General features: G+C 39.5%; 1 protein-coding gene across 1 annotated transcript in view; it reads left to right on the top strand.

Moving 5' to 3' along the window:
- LOC129711157 (protein unc-13 homolog A-like) overlaps positions 1-18,120 on the top strand; it is a 162,571-nt gene extending 144,451 nt beyond the window's left edge. The window contains exons 40-43 of the mRNA XM_055658609.1: positions 579-726; positions 9,387-9,479; positions 10,447-10,606; positions 11,780-18,120. Coding sequence (XP_055514584.1) covers positions 579-726; positions 9,387-9,479; positions 10,447-10,606; positions 11,780-12,065 — 687 coding nt within the window. The 3' untranslated portion in view covers positions 12,066-18,120. The remainder of the gene's footprint in view (positions 1-578; positions 727-9,386; positions 9,480-10,446; positions 10,607-11,779) is intronic.
- Positions 18,121-20,859: the final 2,739 nt, after the last annotated feature.

The following is a 20,859-nucleotide window of genomic DNA, read 5'->3' as shown; positions in this document are numbered from 1 at the left end:
CAAGGATGTTGCCAGGACTTGAGAGCCTAAGCTTAAAGGGAGAGGTTGAGCAGGCTTGGACTGTATTCCTTGCAGCATAGGAGGATGAGAGGTGATCTTATAGAGGCGTTTCAGATCATGAGGGGAATAGATAGGGTCTTCTATCCAGAGTAGGGGAATCAAGAACCGGAGATTGGACGAGAAAGATTTAATAGGAATCTATTAAATGGATGGTATATGGGACTAATCCGCTGGAGGAGATAGTTGAGGCAGAAACTATAATGACATTTAAAAGACATTTAGACAGCTACGTGGATAGAAAAGGTCTAGGGGGATATGGGCCAAGTACATGCAGGTGGGACTAGTGTAGATAGAGCACCTTGGTCAGAATAGACAAGCTGGGTGGAAGGGGCTGTTTCCAGACTGTATAACTCTATACCGTAATTTCATTTTCTTGCTTGCGCATTATTAATATTTTTTCCATATGTTTACCTAATTCACACGGTGATCTTGCAATTGACTTAACCTAGCATTGTATCTTGGAAGAAATTTTAGTTCTGATTTCTTGTGGAGCTGATTGAGAATCTTTCATGATTTAGCAATATTTCCATGCTGGTGGAGTTGGCCTAAAAAAGACATTTTTGGAAAAGAGCCTTGATCTGCAATCTCTACGGTATGCTCTGTCGCTGTACACACAGGCCACTGACACCCTCATTAAAACATTCATCCAATCTCAGTCATCTCAGGGTGAGTACAGCTTTGGTGACTCCTTCCTGTATGCTAGATGCATGTTATCTGGCATTATCTTCTCAAGTTTTATTCTGTGTTTAATGTGTATTCTGTAACATATGGATATTTTCAGATTAATGTAGATATTGTTTTGATCTATATAACTGATTGCATAGTTGAAATCCCATTGTTTATCATTGTTCCTGTTTGAAAATCTAACAAAATTATACTGGTGTATTCATTACTACTTTACCAGCAAAGTGTGCACAAAAGTAAAGTTAAAACAAAACATATGAATAAATATGGACACGTGTGAAACTGCAGAGGCCAGAATCTTGACTGAAACACAAAGTGCTGCAGGATTTAAGTGGGTCAGGCAGCATCTGTAGAGGGAATTGGAACAAACGACATTTCGGGTCAGGACCATTCTTCAGACTGATTAGAGTAGGGGGAGAAACCTGGAAAAGAGAAATGGGGCCAAAGCGTGGCAAGTGTTAAATGGATACAGGGTGGAGATGGCAGATGGGTGGAGTAAGTGTAATTCCAACTAATGTATACCTTTATGGAAGATGAGAAAGCTTAGTTTCATTAGGAAAACCACTGGATGTCGACAGTAATAGAAAATTAAAGTTGCGCGTGCTGGGAATATGAATAAAAATCGGAAATTGCTCAGCATGTCTGGTAACATCCGTGGAAGGAGAAACCCAGTAAGCACAATAAGCTTTTCAGTTTGTGACTCCTTCATCAAAACTAGGAAGCTGAGAAAACACATTAGCTTTGGGTTACAGAGAGGGTCACTTGGCAGATGAGATGGGGTTGCATAATCACAGAGATTATCATTGATAGGGTGAAATCAGGAGATCCCAATGTTTAATGAACTATCTAGTGAATAAATTAATGTGCAATAAGAGAGAGACAGAAAACAAAGGGACCTATTAAAGTTCTGAAATGCACGCCAGAACTGTTATTGAAACCGGAAATCTAAAAAGAAAATGCTGGAAATGTTGAGCATGCCCTCTGGAGTGAGGAAAACTTAGATAATGTTACCGATTGATAATCCAAACCTGATATTTGATAGACGTGGTGCCAACATTATGATCATCGAGGTCCCAGTGTATCTAAGTCATTGTGCCCTTGAGAAGGCTGCAATTATATTTTAGAGATTTTAAGATGCTGTCAGATTTATTTTTACACAGTATGTCAATTTCATACAATATCTATTCATCTGGATGTTCGTATCTTAATTATACTGTGCTCATCAGTTTTTGACAAAAATCTAACTTGCTAACAACATTTTTACATCATTTGCTTGTATCTTCCTTTTGTATCCTCTACTTTATTCTAACATGTGAAATCAATAATGCCAATAGGAGAAGAATTCTGTGTCTAGGGTTGATCAAGAATCAATGGAAGCAGTGTGATCTAACATAGAAACAATTACTCCACGATGCTAGAGCAAAAATACTGCACAGATTGGAAATAGAAATAGCAAAAAGTTGCAAAATACTCAGCACATCAGACACTGATTGATTAAGAGAGAAACAAAGCAACGTGTAAAATATATTGATTTGCAGTCATTTGCCACATAAATTGTGGATGCAAGAGCAAGAGAAAGGTTTTGTCGGGCATTGCCTGTATCTAGATCCAGCAACACTGAATGATTTGCAATTCATTTTCCAAGTGGTGGCATTTTCACAAGGCTACTGGACTTCTAATTCAAGGCGATCATAGGTCGCTACTTTTGAAGTCTTACCAAATTGCTGTAGTGCACTTTGTAGAAAGTGCGAGCTGCAGCCTGGAGTTGCAGTGGTGGAGGAAATGAATGATTAGCAATGTTGCTTTGGTACCCTATCTGTTGGTTGTTTGAGATGGTGCTGCACTCATTTAATCAAATTGGAAATATTCCACCGCACTTGTGCATTCATTATAGTTGATGGAATGGCTTTAGTTGTTAGTAGCAATTTGTGCCTCTGGGTACCCAGATTTTAACTTGATATATGTGCATTAGAAATATTGTTGAATGTCAGGAGAAGATGGTTAGACATGTCTAGTGCCAATGTTATTTCCCACTTTTCACCGCATGTTGAATGTTTCTAGCTGCAGGCAAGGATGATCTGAGTGCTGAAGGCATTTCAACACAGTGCAAAATCCTACTTCTGACCTTGCTTTGAAAGGACAGCATTGATAAATTAATACTGGGGAATCTGGATTTCATTGCCACAGACAGTGGTCAGAGTGTTTGTTATTTTTAAAGCAGATTGATAGGTTCTTGATTAGTAAGGGGTGTCAAAGATTACAGGGAGAAGACTGGAGAATGGAATTGAGGGGGGAATATAGATCAGTCATGATTGAATGGTGGAGCAGACTCAATGAGCCGAATGGCCTAATTCTGCTCCTATGTCTTGTGAACTTATAAGGTACTTGAAGGACGTGAGTAAGCTCGAGATGGTGCGGAAATGATTCACAGGAATGTTTCCTGGACCGGAGGGTTGAGTAATGAGGAGAGAATGGTTAGGCTGGAGATAGACACAAAATGCTGGAGAAACTCAGCGGGACAGGTGGCATCTCTGAAGGCATAGGTGATGTTTCGGGTCGAGACCCTTCTTCAGACTAGTGTCGGGGGAATGGAAAACGAGATATGTAGACAGTGATGCAGAGAGATATAGAACAAATGAATGAAATATATGCAACTGTTTCTCCAGAACATAGACGGCAGAGAGGTGACCTTCTAAGGGCTTATGAAATATGAAGGGCAAAGATAGGGTAGATAGTCACAGTCTTCTTTTCCACGTTAGGATTAAAGTGGAACAGAGGGGTAAGTTTTTCACACAGAGGATGGTACGTACATGGAAAGATCCGTCAGAAATTGGGGTAGTGGCAGGTGCAATTATAAGTTGGCCAAAGGCCTGTTTTGGTGCTATATGACACAAGGGAGGGAAGGTTGGAGCAATTAGACTTATCAACACCAATATTAACTAGTTTCTTGGGTAGCTGGAAAATGCCAGTTGTAAATTTGAAAATAAATAGCTGTCGAGTAATTCCTTTCCTATTATCTAATGGCATTAAAACAGCATTTTGTTTTGCCTTAATCATGTTTTAAAAGTGATGTGACAATTCAAATCAACATTTTCTAAGTTCCAAGAACACTCTTATTGGACTTTATTTTACATTACTGTGATGTATCAGTTTCAGAAAGTGGTATCATTTTGACCTATTGCAAGATGACATAGATGCTGGCACATAGCTTTGCAGCACAGGAGGCAGCCTGTAAAGGGAACTGAACAATATAAGCAGTACTCTTCCACAAATAGGAGAATATTGGTTCTTCAAGAACTGAAGTGAGGAGAGAACGGACGAGTGCGTGGAAGGACCTGGAGACATTACCCATAGGAGGTGTGTTCTTTGTACAAAGGAACAACACAGATCCTCAAAGACTTCAGACAGCCAGGCACTTGTAAAAGCGGCTAGCTAGCCAGGGTTGTAATTAATATAATCAGCTTTTGGTAGGTACTTGGCTAGAAAGAGCATAGAGGGAAACAGTGTTAACGTAAGCTAATGGTTTTAATGTACGTATACATCACAGTTTCAAGGTTGAGGTGGGCCAAAGAGCCTGTTTCTATGTGGTGTACATTTCTGACTGAAATGAGTACAATTTATTAATTCTCCTGCAATTGCAAGAGTTGTTACACTTATCCCTATACCTCCTCCCTCACCTCCATCTATTGTCCAATGTTCCCTTCTTTACATCAGCGAGACCAAGCGTAGACTGTTTTGTCCAACACACTTGTTTGCAAAGGCGTACTGGATATCCCGGTTGCTAACCATTTTTACTGTGCTTCCCGTTCCCATACTGGCTTTTCTGATCTGAGCCTCCTCCAATGCCAGAGTAAGGCCACATACAAGCTGGAGGAACTAAACCTCAACCTAGAAACTGTGATGTATACGTACATTAAAACCATTAGCTTACGTTAACACTGTTTCCCTCTAGATTTCATATTCAAGGCTTGCAACATCATGCCTGACATTAACTCATTTAATCTTTCTCCAAGAATACATAGTGTGGCTTCAGCCCTTACTATGGTTTTTTTTCCTCACAGTTCCAGAGGTAGTCTGTTTATTGTTAACGTTTGGTAGAGTTTCTTGGCCTTGTTAATTAGGGCTTTATCAGCCCTGAGCCAGCTAACATTGACTCAATGCTTGACAAAAGTTGCTGGAGAAACTCAGGGGGTGCGGCAGCATCTATGGAGCGAAGGAAATAGGCAACTTTTCAGGCCGAAACCCTTCTTCCGACTGAACTCAATGCTTCCCTGTTTCCCTCGCCTTATATAGAAACAGAGACCACAGAAAGGTACAGCACCCCACTTTCTGTGACAACCACAATGCCAGTCTAATTAATCCCATCTGTCTGCATATTATCCATATTCCCCCATTTCCTTGTTCATGTGCCTGTGTAAATGCCTGTTAAATGTTGCTATTCTCTCTGCTTCTATAACCTCACCTGGCAGCACATACAGGGCACTTACTACAATGCAAGAAAATACCTGCCTCGTGCATCTCCTTTAAACTTTCCCCCATCTCACCTTAATCTGATGCTCTCTGGTATTTGACATTGCTGGAAAAAGATTCTGACTATCTACACCTCATAATTTTATACATCTATCTGAGGGAAGAAGGTCTCCCCCCAGCCTCTGATAGCCCAGTGGAACACAATTCATATTGATTCCACCACTCCTTAATCCAAGTAGCATTCTGGTGAATAGCTTTTGCACCCTCCCTAAACCCCACATCCTTCGTATAATACAATCAACTCTAAGATTGGTTAGGCCTGATATTAAGATATTTTATTCTACTCCAGCTTTGAATTGAGTAATTTTTTTTTAATTTCCCTACAAAACCAGTAACAAAATGTGATTGAGGAGAATAAAGCTTCAGTTACTCAACAGCTTCAAATTGAAACTGATTATGAACATAGCTTTAAACAGCTGCAAGGTACTCTTCAAATTACATGAACATCTACCATGCAGCTTCAAAGACTTGTGAAATATAATAGAAATCTAATTAGAAGCTAGTCAGTTAAATTAATAAAGGTATGGTACTGGGTGATTTAATAAGTTGCAGTAGGACCCTGCTCAATTTTGAAGAAAGACGATTTGCAGTTTGAGCACCTTTTATCAAACATAATTGGCAGCAAGCAAAGAAGCATTCTAATCTGAAAGACAAATTACCTGACAGCTTCAAGGAGGGAATGTCAGAGCCGTAATACCCAGGCAGGACTTAAAATCAGGAAGTCAGAGACTAGAATTAGAAGGATGAGCAAATACATCCAAGGAACTTGTTACAGAATTTTAGACGAGTTAAATGGGTGTTAGATCATGGAGGAGAGTGTCAGTTAAAGACGAGTGAAGGTGGAGCAGCATTGGACAATGATTTAGAGGTGTAAGTAGGCGATGTTAGAGATTGTAGTTTGGCATTCATGGCTGGTTCATAAGATACGGCTGTGAATGGTCATCTCAGCCTTGGACAGCTGCCAAGGAGTGGGAGTGTGATTTAATTGAAATAATTTTCAGTTCTTCCAGGAACGAATGTCAGGCAAACAAAGTGATAAATTAAGCACTGGAGAGTTTGAGAGGGGTAAGCTTAAGTTGAGGCTTGATGCCATCATCATATGTATGAACCCGATGTGTGTTTGGATGATGTTAGTGGTAGCAACTGGATTGTAAAAAAAGGGGGAAAATTTAGTTTCTAGAAAACATCAGAGTTACCAGTGCAGGACCAGGAAAACATTATTGCAGATGATTCTTTGATTATTACAGATAAATGAGAATGCAATCCCATGTTGCTGGATAACAGAAGTGTTGAAACTTTCTCAAATGATGTCAAATTATTCTAACAAATAATTAGAAACCAGTTTACAATGACAAGATCATTTAAATGTCATTTATAACAACAATCTGCCTCTGGATAAATATTTTCTTTCTTGGATTCAAATGGGGTTGGGTAGTCACTATTTTTGTAATTTATAAGCACAAACCACCTTTCATTCTGTCTTAATTGGCATTAAAGTGTTTGCATCCCATGACTGTGGTAAAAACACAATTGGAATGTCTTAGTGTCTAAATGTTTTCACCTGCCCTATGCTGTTATGATTGAAGGTTTTGTAGTTTCTCCACTCAAAATCTACTTTATTTTAAAAACAAGAATTTAGTTTGTTTCAAAACAGGGGTTACATAGAAACAGAAACATAGAAAATAGGTGCAGGAGGAAGCCATTCAGCCCTTCGAGCCAGCACCGCCATTCATTGGGATCATGGCTGATTGTCCCAAATCAATAACCCGTGCCTGCCTTCTCCCCATATCCCTCGATTCCACTAGCCCCATAGAGCTCTATCTAGCTCCCTCTTAAATCTATCCAGTGACTTAGCGTCCACTGCCCTCTGTGGCAGGGAATTCCACAAATTCACAACTCTCTGCGTGAAAACGTTTTTTCTCACCTCAGTCTTAAATGGCTTCCCCTTTATTCCAAGACTGTGGCCCCTGGTTCTGGACTCGCCCAACATTGGGAACATTTTTCCTGCATCTAGCTTGTCCACTCCTTTTTATAATTTTATATGTTTCTATAAGATCTCCCCTCATCCTTCTAAACTCCAGTGAATACAAGCCTAGTCTTTTCAATCTTTCCTCATATGACAGTCCCGCCATCCCAGGGATCAATCTCGTGAACCTACGCTGCACTGCCTCAATCACAAACATGTCCTTCCTCAGGTTAGGAGACCAAAACTGTACCCAATACTTCAGATGTGGTCCCACCAAAGCCCTGTACAACTGCAGAAGAACCTCTTTACTCCTACACTGAAATCCTCTTGTTATGAGGATTAAATGGACAAAATAGAATTTGTGTAGATGAAAGCTGGTGGAACTTTTGCAATAAATCCATATTTTAGTTAGCAATTAATTCAAATTAATGTTTTTAATCCAATTTAGTAATAAGTTCTCCCTTCTACATTTTCACAATCATCCCAAATTTACCAGGTAAAACAAGAATCAAGAGTGTGGTAGCTTTGCGGTTACTCTGGTTAATTAACAGTTCATTAGGGAAGCTAGGAAAATCACATTCTGGTAATTAAGTAAAAGGAACTGCTATTTTTATTCGCCCTTGACCTACAACAGAGTCTTGATCTGCAATAAAATGGTTAAATTTTACCAGCCCTGTGAAGTAACACAGCAGCCTGGCACCAAGGATAATAAACACTAGCCACCTGTTATGCTCACATCCAATGATTATTAAGATTAATCTTAATTAAAATTTAAGATTTTAGACCAATCTAAAATAGTGAATTTGATTTTCTATGTCAGTTAATGTTCTTAAAGATGTGGATGAAAATTATTGTATACTATTTGAATATCTTAATCGATATATATAATCTGAAATATCGGTGTGTATATTGGATTCTCTGCATTGTTTTCTCAGACTAATGCTAACGGTGTTGGATAGTGGTAAGACTTGGAACATCTGGCTCCTTTATGAAACATTGAGATCATTCAGGATAATATTTAGTTGAATATATCCAGAAAACAGGTGTCTCATTTTTTGTACGCTAAATATACTGAATTAGCATTTTCAAATATTACTTCATCTCTTACACAACTACATGAACAAATCCATAACGTGAATTTTATGAAAGGTAACAGAAATTTCAGTTTCTTTGTTTTTGATTTCTACAAGCTCTTAGCTCAAAAGTTAATGTACTTTTTTCCAATAATCTTGTGTCTAAATCTGTTTCTTAGGTCAACTGATATGTCTGTCTTCTGTGCATATTCTCACTCCAATTTCTTTTTCTTTACATTGTCGCCTGCCGTCTGGCTTTGATATCACAACTCAGTGCATGGTGGGAAGGGTATTAGGTTTACCCATAGCGAGGAGGTTTATCCTGAAAAGGGTATGTCTGAGCGTAATGTTGCCATTAATGGCAGCATTAGAATGTCTGGGCTTGAAACAACTGTTCAGTTGATACCTAAGTGGGGCATAAAAGAATCTAAAACTAAGCAACCCAAACTGAGCAGTCCTCGTGCATGTTTTTGCAGCAAGCAGGTTTCTACAGATAATCAACACACAAAGTAGTGATTTGCTTGTTACATTTATAATTAGGGAGGATTTTTTCATTTGGGTTAAAGAAAAGGTCTTTGCAAGACCCTGAAATGGAATTTCCTCTGAAATAATATTCAGTTTGTAAGGAGAGAAAAAAAAAGTTTGAATATATTTTGAGGAATAGTAGCTTTTAGAAGATTTACAAAATCTATTGTTTTTGATAATATCACTGCTTGGCTACATAGTCTAATTTTTGAAGTCACACCAATTGGATTTAAACTCCCAACAAACTGAATTAAAGCATTTGTCATGCAGATTCGAATGTAGACTGGTGTCTGTTATTTTTAATTGCATCAAACTCACCAGAACAGAACCAGTGGCATTATGGTGGCTGAAACATTGCTTGCACTGGGTTGGAGGGAGAGGAAATATTAACTGGTTAGATTTATGCATGTCACTCATGGCTATCCCACTTAATAAATTAGTCGTTCACTGAGGCTCACTTCGCATACAGTGAGTTTTGCACCGAATGCTTTACACACAGTTAATAATCATAATTAAGAGGGCCTTCATATTTCTTTACAATTTTATAGGATCTGGTGTGGATGATCCGGTGGGAGAAGTATCTATCCACGTTGAGCTTTTCACTCATCCAGGAACTGGAGAGCACAAAATCACAGTGAAAGGTTGGTTGCAATACAATACGATAGAACTTTATTCATCCCCAGAGGGAAATTGGTCTGGCAACAGTCCATGAACATCATCCACATCCTAGCTTTTTGGCATTGAGTAGTTTAGTTTAGAGATACAGTGCAGAATCAGGCCCTTCGGCCCATTGAGTCAACGTCGACCAGTGATCGCCGCACACTAACACTATCCTGCACATACCAGGGATCATTTAACCAAAGCCAATCAACTTACAAACCTGTACATCTTTAGAATGCAGGAGAAAACCCGCACGGTCACGAGGAGAACGTACAAACTGCGTACAGTCAGCACCCGCGGTCAGGATCGAATCCGGGTTTCTGGTGCTGTAGCAGGAGTTCTGGCTGCAACTCTACTGCTATGCTACCACTTCAAAAACAATTATAGGTTTTCTCAGCAAATACATTCATCATAATAATGAGAGAAACAGCACGCCATCCCTCGAGCCTGTCCCACCACTGATGGATCATATGCCTTAACGCAAACATTGCCACACAATACCCACATCTTTGGAATACCTGTGCAACCTTTGATCTCGGCCTTGAATATACTGAATGGATGCACAGGCTTACAACCATCTTTGTGTGTATGTATGGGGAAGAGAGAAAATCTTCTTTTCCCAATTATCCTGAATATATACTCTAAAGTTTTAGAGAGAAATAAATCTCAGCATCTATCCCATCTCGGTAAATTCATTTTGCACTCTTGTAATGTCCAATGCGTATAGGTTTAAACTCACTTTTTATAGGACAAGCTCCTGGACAATAGAAGATGCAACAGCCCAGTTGCTTCAGACTTTTTAGTATTTTTTTTTTGATAGTTTTACCAGAAATATACATTTATCATGTTCATTCTTGATCAGCCTGGTTAAAAAAACATTTAATATAACCATATCTATACTGCAATTAAATATATACTCTAGTCTTAATCCCTTTTCCTTCCTTGCAGTTGTGGCTGCCAATGATCTAAAGTGGCAAACAACTGGTATCTTCCGTCCATTTGTCGAAGTTAATATGATTGGCCCTCACCTGAGTGACAAGAAGAGGAGGTTTGCCACTAAATCCAAGAACAACAGCTGGGCTCCAAAGTTTAATGAAACCTTTCAATTGTATGTATCTTTTTATTCTGCTTTTAGCAATGGGCCATTTAATATGGCCTGTTGGTTACTCTGAAAAGCATGTCAAATGTAGCCATTTCTTGTTTGAGTAGTGGGCAGCCATTTCAGTAACTCACCTTATTCCCCCAATTGCTCAACTTCAGTCAACAGTGAATTTTTTGTAGTTTTGTTTTCCCCACATGAATTATTCACAGGAATCGGTCATATATTTAACGTACGCAGGGATCATTGGAGCAGAAACAGTGACATTTCAAGATGCATGCAAAATGAAATCGAAATTAGTTGCAAATTAGATCCACACGAAACTGCAGGTGCTCAAATCTTGACAAAAGAATGTTCAGGAGAAATTCAGCAGGTCAGACAGCATCCAGTGGAGGGAATGGACAAACAATGCTTCAGGTCAGGACCCTTCTTTCAGACCCGAACCAAAACATTGCCAGTCCATCTCGTCACAGATGCTGCCTAAACTGCCGAGTTCCTCTAGCACTGTGCTTTGCTCAGATACAAAATAACTGCTTTGTTCAACTAATTTATGGTGGTTATCTAACGTGTTATCCTCTTCCCATATATCCGCCTAGTCTTCAGAAAGTCCATGTTATTACAGCCATTATTATAATTCATCTAGAAGTACAACATTATGAGAGGCATAGATAGGGTAGACAGTCAGAACCTTTTTCCTAGGTGGATATGTCAAAGGCTAGAGGATATTGCTTTAAGATGAGGGGGGCAAACTTAAGGTGCAGGGTAAGTTGGGTTTTTTTTTTAAACACAGTGGGTGCCTGGATAGTGTTGCCTGGGGTGGTGGTGGAGACAGATACAAGAGTGACATTTAAGGGCCCATTACATAGGCACATGGATATGCAGGAAATGGAGGGACATGGATCACACACAGGTATGAGGTTAGTTTAATTTGGGATTATATCTGGCAGACAGGCAGATGGGTCTAATTTCTATGTATCAAAATTATATTTTCTCTGAAATCTGGTTTCAGTTTTTCCAACTTCAAGTAATTTTGTCTATGCATGCAAGTTATTACAACTGCAATCATAATTATAGATAAAAGATGAGCGAGATACTGTATATCACGTGCGGGAAGGATAATGAGATACATACATCCCTCTAAATTTATATCATTCACTCAACCAATTGCTTTTTCTTCTGCAGCACTTTGAGTGCCGAGGATGGTCCAGAATGTTATGAAATCCAGATTTGCGTGAAAGATTACTGCTTTGCAAGAGAAGATCGGAGTGTTGGTATCGCCATGATGCAGCTGCGAGATATTATCCAGAAGGGAAGTTGTGCCTGCTGGTTACCTCTGGGCCGCAGGATTCACATGGATGAGACAGGATTAACTGTCCTCAGGATACTTTCACAAAGAAACAATGATGAGGTGGCAAAGGAATTTGTAAAATTGAAATCTGACATACGATCTGCTGAAGAAGGCAGTTGAAAAAGGTGGCCAAAAATCAGAAAGGTAGATCAGAATTAAAAACTTTAATGTCTTAAGCTTTTGGAGCTTCAGTTCTCTCATCTTAATGAAGCCACATGCCCCAATTAAGTAAGCAAAAAAATAACAAATCAGGAGGCCCGATTTAAGTTTTGGTCTGTGCATGTCTCTGTGGTTAATTTATTTTTTCTTTGCCAGTGTGGACAATTAATTTTACTTTTTGTTCATGAGAGGCAGCACCCAGCCCCGGAGAAGTCAGAGTATTCTTATGGAGTTACAACCGGATTAACTTTAATGGTTAATGTCACTCGAGTAAATAAATCCCACATGACTCTACTGAGCCTGTGTACAATGAGCACTGTGATCCTGTTCTTGTGGAGAGACCTACAGCTGAAAGAACTTGTATACCTCTTGTGAAAAGCCTCAGTTAACCTTTCTCTTCAACACCAAACTGCCAAAGTGTCTTTATATTGACTGGTGTAACTAATTTCTGACACATTCCACAGTATTTCCTGAATAGATTGTTAATTTGAGCTGTATTCACAAACAGGCTCAGTATTTTACGTACCATTTAAGATTAGACACAAGTTTTGGGGTTTAATTAACTGCTTTGCAAAATGTCTGTAAAACAATAACTCCGATGTGACGAATGTGAGTGAAGTTAAATATCCACAAGCCAATCAACTCTTGAACCAGTAGCAGGGAATAGTCATCATGACAAGCTGTTTCATGCAATCTGAAAAAATACTGTAATAAGCATGACCAACTTATTGTAATAATATCCACAAAAGGTTTACAAATGTAAGCCACCACGCATCGTCTCTTACCATTTGTTTCAACACATCCATTTCTTGTGCTGCCAGAGATAAACTGGTGGACATTTAATTAGTTATAGATTTATTTGTTTTTTTATATAGAAACCAAGGACTAAAGAGAGCTTTAGATGCAAGGCTCAGAAGATGAGTAGATGCATGAAGCATTTGGAGTGTATATTAGTAATAAAAGATAGTGATCCTAGTATTCTATTTACATTTGAAACAATTGCCCCTGCCACACATACAAAACAAGAGAAGGAAAACCAACATGTATACATATTGGGATTTGGAGTTACTATAACCAAATGCTTTCCTGTAAACAATTGGTGCTGAAATGACTGACGGTTTGCTACACAGACTGTTAAGATAACCTCATTTTTATACCCAAGTTAGCTACATCTTTAATGTACACACTCCTTGTAGCTCCCAAGTGTTTCCTTTTTGACTTCCATTGGCCTGGACTTAGCCAACATTTCTACAGACAAGTGTAGGAGACCTGGTGAACGCACAAGTCTTGAATTTCCTTGACCAAGCTTTCACAGCACTCCTCAATGGTGTGGCAGGAGCTTGCTGGAATAGCACAGCACTTGAGCTGGGATATCAACTCTCATTTGACCTGGCACAAGATCTATAAGCCTATTCATTTCTATGCAGAATTCATACCTACAAGGAAAAATTCTAATGACAAGTTATTTGCTTGCAATAATATTTAAATAATTAAAAGGGCTTTTAAATGAAAACATTTAAGTTTTGAATGCATCTGAATATCAGAAATATTCAGAAGCACTGAAAAATGTTGATAGCTTTGACAGATGACAACGCTGGGTTTATGGCTGTGGCAAGCAGTTTCCCTACCTGCATTTCCCCAGGAGTGCTGTGAACAAAGTCATGCGTGGGTCATGCCAAACATTGTCCTACCATTGATCGGCTTCAAGACAAGCTCCTTCCAACAAGATTACTTTTCCGGATGTGGATCAGGTAGTTATGGAATGCAAAAATATCACAGCTCCACTCAAATTCCAAGGCATACAGTAAAACTAATGCAGCAGCACCAGCAGTGCTAATCTGCCAGATGTTCCAGACCACTGGCCAAGAGTGAATGCTACTACACTTATATACTATACCCCAACATGTTATTTTTTAAGATATTACATAATATTATAATGCATTTTTCCAGTGAACATGGTGCACTTAAGGAGAACGTGGGAATGAGGCCCCAATGAGCAAGATACTGAACCATCAGGATCTCCAAGCTGGGGGATAGCAAATTATTGGAGAGTTTTACTGTAGTTGCTTTTGGTAGAAATATACATGCAACAATAGATTACAAGATTATGGGGCGGCACAGTTGCGCAGCAGTAGAGTTGCTGCCTAACAAGCCTCAGAGACCCAGATTCAATCGCGAATACGGGTGCTGTCTGTACAGAGTTTATACATTCTCCCTGTGACCGCGTGGGTTTTTTCCAGGTGGTCCGGTTTCCTCCCACACTCCAAAGACGTACAAGTTTGTAGGTTAATTGGCTTCTGTAAGTTGTCCCTGGTGTGTAGGATAACGCTAGGGTATATGGGTGATCGCTGAACTCTGTGGGTCAAAGAGCCTGTTTACACGCTGTACCTCTAAAGTAACTAAATGATACAAGACAACACAAAAGATTAAAAAGATCGAGCACTGACCAATCCATACTTAGTAACACAGCTGACTCCATTCTGGTGAGCCCTTCCACAATTGAACAACTGTAAAGGGCAAGTTCTTTCTATAACTGCTTTAACATTCAGCCACGCTCCCTGGTGAACTCAGCCAGGCTCAGCATGTAGATTTCCCAGTACAAGTTACAAGGAAAATGTCATGTTAAAAGAATCAGATCCCCCGGGGGAAACCCAGGCCAGTATCTTGATAGAATATGGAACAGCAAAGTAACAGCCCTGTTGCTCCACAATGCCTGTCCAACACAATGTCTACTTAAACTGATGATCCAATCTGCTTGCACATGTACCACCTTGAAACAAGAGCAGCAAGTCAACATTGAAAGTATTTTCAGAGTAAAACACCCTGGCAAGCTTTAATATATATCTCCAATTTAAACCACAATTTCTATTTTTATCTCTATAAGCAAGGGGCAAAGTCCCAAGTCAAAACTTTTCAGTCATCAGTAATTGATCACAGCCATTAAATTGATTAAATCATACACAAACATTTACTTAATGTTGGAAACAATATTAAGGCAAAGCACAATTAAAATTGATCAGATTTGAAAGGGCACTTTAGTCAGATGCTGATTATCTTGACCCCCTTGCCATTTTTCATTATATTTTATCAAAAATACATACCCACTGCTAAACATTCACTCTTGGCTCTCTTGATCAGGAACAAAGACCATTAAATATTTAATATCTCTTACCTTTAGTGATGTCATACACTCCCCATTCAGTGCACAGGCAAAAACTGCCCTTTTGTTTAGTCCACGAGTGGTCAAGGAAATAAAAGTTAGATTCATTTATAGATACGGTTAGCATTCTATAGGAGCAGAAATGTCACCTCATCACAGATCAAGTTATCCTAGTTCATTTTGCATCAGGATCATGGAAAAATAGCAATGTTCGCCACAATTTATTTTACAGATCTTATGTATTGAAAAAAAAAAACTGGTGTCTAATCCTAAAGGGACCTCAAAATAAATGTTGCTTTTGGTTTAAAACCACGTTGCAGTGCCAAATGTGGTATTCTCCTGTTCACAATGGGTGACACTTGTTTTTGCTGCCTTACGTGCTAAGTTAAGTGTAAGAATTGTTTTCTTTTGAGGGAGTGCATGACAGTAAAATTCAACGAGGGATATGGCACTTTATGGCTGAATAATTATTTTATTGAAGATGTGGGAAAACAGCATGAAATCATTTTTTTTTGTGAAGTCATTTATCAAAATGGTGTTTTTGATATGTTTTCAGCACCCAGCATGCTGAAAATAGTTTCCAAATAATATAGCACATACGATAGAGGCAATTTCATTGCAACACGTGACTGATGTTCAGAGATGAATTGTGTGGCATGATTTGCACTATTACTACATTCATGTTTAAGATCCTATTCTGAACAAGTCTTCGCACATGGGTTTTTCTTTTATATAGTTTGTATTTTAAAAGTATAAACATTTGTTTATTGGTTAGCAGATATGGAATTTGTGCCATACAACCAAGTTTGGCATCCTCTTAAAATAAACTTTTAACCCAATTTCTTTTCACATATTAACTGGTTTCAATTTATTGGATTAATCTGATAGTATATAATAGCATTTTTCAAAAGCTTCAAAATAAACAAAGGCATAAATGGATATATATTTTTTTTAATGCAGGACACCAGGGTATCAATGTCACATCTCAACATCCTCAGCATAGGTGGTTAACTACACTACCAGATTAAATGTTAAAGTATACGATTCAAAAACGGTGATACAGTCTTTCATCCCACATCCAAAATGACCAACATACTGAATGATAGATAAAAACAAAGTGCTGGAGTAACTCAGTGGGTCAATTGAAGGATCTCGACCCGAAATGCCACCTGGACATGTTCTCCAGAGATGCTGCTTGACCCGCTGAGTTACTCACGCATTTTGTCTTGTTTGCAAACCAGCACCTGCAGTTCCTCATTTCTCCGATAAATAAAAACAAATCTGATATTCTGCAGATGAATTTATAAACTCGTGTCAGTGTAGGAAGCAACTGCAGATGCTGGTTTATTCCAAAAAATGCTAGAGTAACTCAACAGGTCAAGTAGCATCTCTGGAAAACATGGATGACAGTCAGATGAAGGATCCTAACCCAAATGATCACCTTGCCATATTCTCCAGAGATGACTCCTGTTCTGTTGAATTACTCCAACGCTTTGTGGCTTTTGTGTCATGGCTTTTGAATGGTTGTGGGACAAAACCCACTATTTTACATCGATTCTCTCACAATGCATATTTGGCATATGGGGTGTTGGTGTGCATGATACTCATTCCAACCAGAAATGTGTGACAACAGTTCACAACACTGATCACAACATTCAGGATCTTTTTGTTCCTCTTAAACAGCCTGGGTAGGGTTTGAATGATAACAACCAACTAATTTCTGGTGCACTTTAACAGGATGTCGCATGTAGCACCAGCTCCATATCAGGTCATCCATAGATATCATAAAATTGTCCACAAACAAATGTGCAGCAACGTTAGCATAATTTCACCAGATGGATGAATTAAATTTATCACAGCTGCTGCCACATTTCCGCACAGCAATCCAATTAGCTGCCAACCCTTAAAGACAAACTTTGCACAGGAGGGATAGAGCAACATGCTATAACTGCCACAGATGTGTGAAAGTACCAAGATTATGTGAGGAAAGATGCATCGTTAATGAACGAGAGGCAAGAGCAAGACTACAAGAATGTCAATAGTTCATATGGAAATGTGCCCTTTGCAACATTAACACACTAGTGCTGACACCAACACTTAGCCTGAAGACGTGCAATCTGAAGGGTCTCACCTCGCCCATCCACGTTCTCCAGAGATGCTGCCCGTTCTTTGTAACCTAGACGCTCACTGATGAGATCTAATCAACGAATGCGCCACTGTGGTCCAGAAGGTTAAAGCACAAAGGATACAAGTGAACTGGATCGAACATTGGCTTGGTGATTGGTTGCGAAAGACTTTAACTCCTCCTCTCATTCTCACACTGACCTTTCAATCCTGGGCCTCATCCATTGTCAGTGTGAGGCCCAGCACAAATTGGAGGAACAGCACCTCATATTTCGCTTGTGCAGCTTACACCCCAGCGGTATGAACATTGACTTCTCAAATGACAAATAACCCTTGCTTTCCCTCTCTCCATCTCTCCCCATTCCCAGTCCTCTGGCCAGTCTTACCGTCTCAGACTACATTTTATCTCTGTTTGCTTCGTTGTGATCTTCTCCCAGCTGACAATGATAACAATGATCTATTCTACATGTTCCTTGATCTTTATTCCCTTGTCCTGTTTTAACACCTTACACTTCCTTACCTATGCTTCTCCCTCTCCCCTGATATGTCCTGAAGATCTTGACCCAAAATGTCACCCATTTCTTCTCTCCAGAGGGGCTGCCTGTCCTGCTGAGTTACTCCAGCATATTGTGTCTATCATTGGCTTGGTGACAAGTTGGCAGTGAGTCGCTTTAGATGGACATGTTTCTAATAGGAATTGTGCAAATTGTTTATTCAACAGGTAGAGCGTTTGTAGAAGGAAAATGGATGGTTCTGCAATCTCTCTACATCAGTGGTTCCCAACGTGGGGCGTACGCCCCACAGGGGGGCAATTTGATTTTTAAGGGGGGCAATTGAGCGCGACTGAGGAGGTCTGGGTCCAAATTTTCAATTTTTATTTTTTTGGATTTTCCATCAGGTAAACATGTAGTTTATGTTTCAGATGTTATTTTGAGTAAATAACTTTTTTTTGGGTAAAAAAGGTCTTTATTGTGTAGTTATTACATAATCACCACAATGTTCTTTTGAAGCTTGTTTAAACCAAGGTATTGGCGTTTTAAGCTTCTTCAGCTGAAACGGAGTTCACTTTTTAAATGATAAGAATTATATATCACCACATGGGGGGGGGGGGGGGGCATCAGGATTTTAGAGGCGATTAGGTGGGGCATGGCCAAAAAAAGGTTGGGAACCACTGCTCTACATAATTGTCCATATCTCTCGTTTACCTTTCTCCCCCCCCCCCCACATCAACTAGTCTGAAGGGTCTTAACCCGAAGCCATGCACCACTACAAGTGATGAATAGCTTGTGAATATTTTTCACCCATTCCTTCTCTCCGGAGATGCTGCCTGTCCCACTGAGTTACTCCAGCTTGTGTCTATATTCAACACCAGTACAGCCTCAATCTGCTTTCCAACTGCACCTTTTGCCACAATGAAAACAATTTATAAAAACAGAAAAGCATCCTAGAATGTTTTGTTAAAATCTACTGTGTAAAAAGGTAATACCAGTAGTTAACATGTCAGTATATTTTTAAGCCATGTGTCACTAAAGCAGCATGCCACTTTGTAATGTGTAAAATTATTCACAAGTTACTCAGCACTTGGAGTGGTGCCAGAGCAAGTTCTGTATTGTTCAGCTGCAGAGGCGGAAGGGGAATAAAAGTGAAACTCAAGCAATTTTGCTCAAAGTTAAAAGTTGAAGAGCAGGCAGGGAGAAGGAAAATGTTTTAAGGGTTCATAATAAATAATAGTTACAATATGCAAGCAAGAGCATTCATCTGATTTCACCGTGGAAAAATGCCATTATGATATTGGAACCATTTACTTTTCCACTTGTCAGCACAAAAGCTTCAAGAAAATTTGCATCAACGTGACAGAGCAGGTGCATTTAAAGAGCAGAAACAAGGATGTGCAGGTGCTAGGTTCTAACTCTGGGTCAGGCTGCATCTCTGGAGAACATAGATAGGTGACGAGGGGCAGGACAAAGCATGGCAAGTTATATGTGGATACAGGCGAGTGGAGCTTTTGATGAACAGATGGTTAGACAAAGGGCAGAGATGAAAAGATGGGGGGGGGGGGGGGGGGGGGGGGACCAGAGGATGAGAGTTGCAAATTGTGAAGCCAGAGGAAGGAATGTAGGTGATGGAAGATGGGGTGGAATTAAGTGTCCATGTGAGAGTAGAGCTGTGGAAAGTTAAAGAAAGTGCAGGTGCCCTGGCTGAGATGCACAAATCATTAGACACCGATGTGCTGGAAGACTGGACGGTGACTAATGTAATGCCTCTATTTAAACCCTGGGGCCTATAGACCATAAGCCCAACATCTGTGGTGGACAATTTATTCTAAAGGGATCAGGTGGTATGGAGAAAAGGCAGGTACAGGATACCGAGTTGGACGATCAGCCATGATCATATTGAATGGCGGTGCAGGCTCAAAGGGCCGAATGGCCTACTCCTGCACCTATTTTCTATGTTTCTATTCAAGGATGTACATTTGCATAGATTGGCTGATATGGGGTAATTCGCATAGTTTTGTACGTGGGAGATATTGTCTTACAAATCTAAGAGGATTTTTTTTAATAACCAAAGGTTGATGAGGGCAAAACCATAGATGTTATCTACAGGTCTTTAGCAAGGCATTTGATAATGTTCCGCATGGCTGGCTGCTCTAGAAGGTTAGATCGCATGGGATCTAGGGAGAGCTAGCCAATTGGATAAAGGTTTCCAAGAAAGGAAGCAGAGGAAGGTAGAAGGTTGTTTTTTTTTCAAACTGGAGATTTGTGTCCAGTGGCATGCCTCAGGGATCAGTGCTGGGCCTGTTGCTATTTGTGATTTATATCAACAATTTGGATGAGAACGTACAAGGCATGAATAGCAAGTTTGCATATGACAGTGGGTGGTATCATAGTGAAGTTATCAAAAATTATAGCAGGATCTCGAACAGCTCGGCAAGTACTTTAACAGTAATAATCTCGACAATTATGAGAATTTCACCAAATTCATCTTGTTATTCATAGCTGCTTGTAGCAGTTGTAGAAAGTGCCGTATTAATTCCAAATAGTTAATATAAAAGCTCCAACATCTAGTTTGACTTGAGATCCAGGAGTTCCCACATGTGTAGAGGCACCTGAAGTGTAGAGACTATTCAACTATAATTTTAAAGACAGACAATATTCTGTCTGCTCAAGTGGAACAATTCCAATTCCAAGTGTTGAACCGTGAGGCAACATACAAGAGAACTTAATTGTAAATCTTAATTCCCATACATGCGGGGAGACCTGATAGAAGTTAATAAAATTATGAGAGGCATACATAATCAGAATCTTTCCTTCTTCCTCCCCCCCCAACCCGATGGAATATTCAAATACAAGAGATATTACTTTAAGAGAGGAGCAACGCTTAAAGGAGATGTGCAGGACAAGGACTTAAAGAGAGAGGGAGAGTGAGTGCCTGTAACATAGTTGAAGCAGATACGTTAGTGGTGTTTAAAAA

This window comes from Leucoraja erinacea, chromosome 29 (genome assembly GCF_028641065.1).
Source record: "Leucoraja erinacea ecotype New England chromosome 29, Leri_hhj_1, whole genome shotgun sequence".
Classification (NCBI taxonomy): domain Eukaryota; kingdom Metazoa; phylum Chordata; class Chondrichthyes; order Rajiformes; family Rajidae; genus Leucoraja; species Leucoraja erinaceus.
Note: the sequence above shows the minus strand (reverse complement) of the source record. Positions and strands in the feature narration are given on the sequence as shown.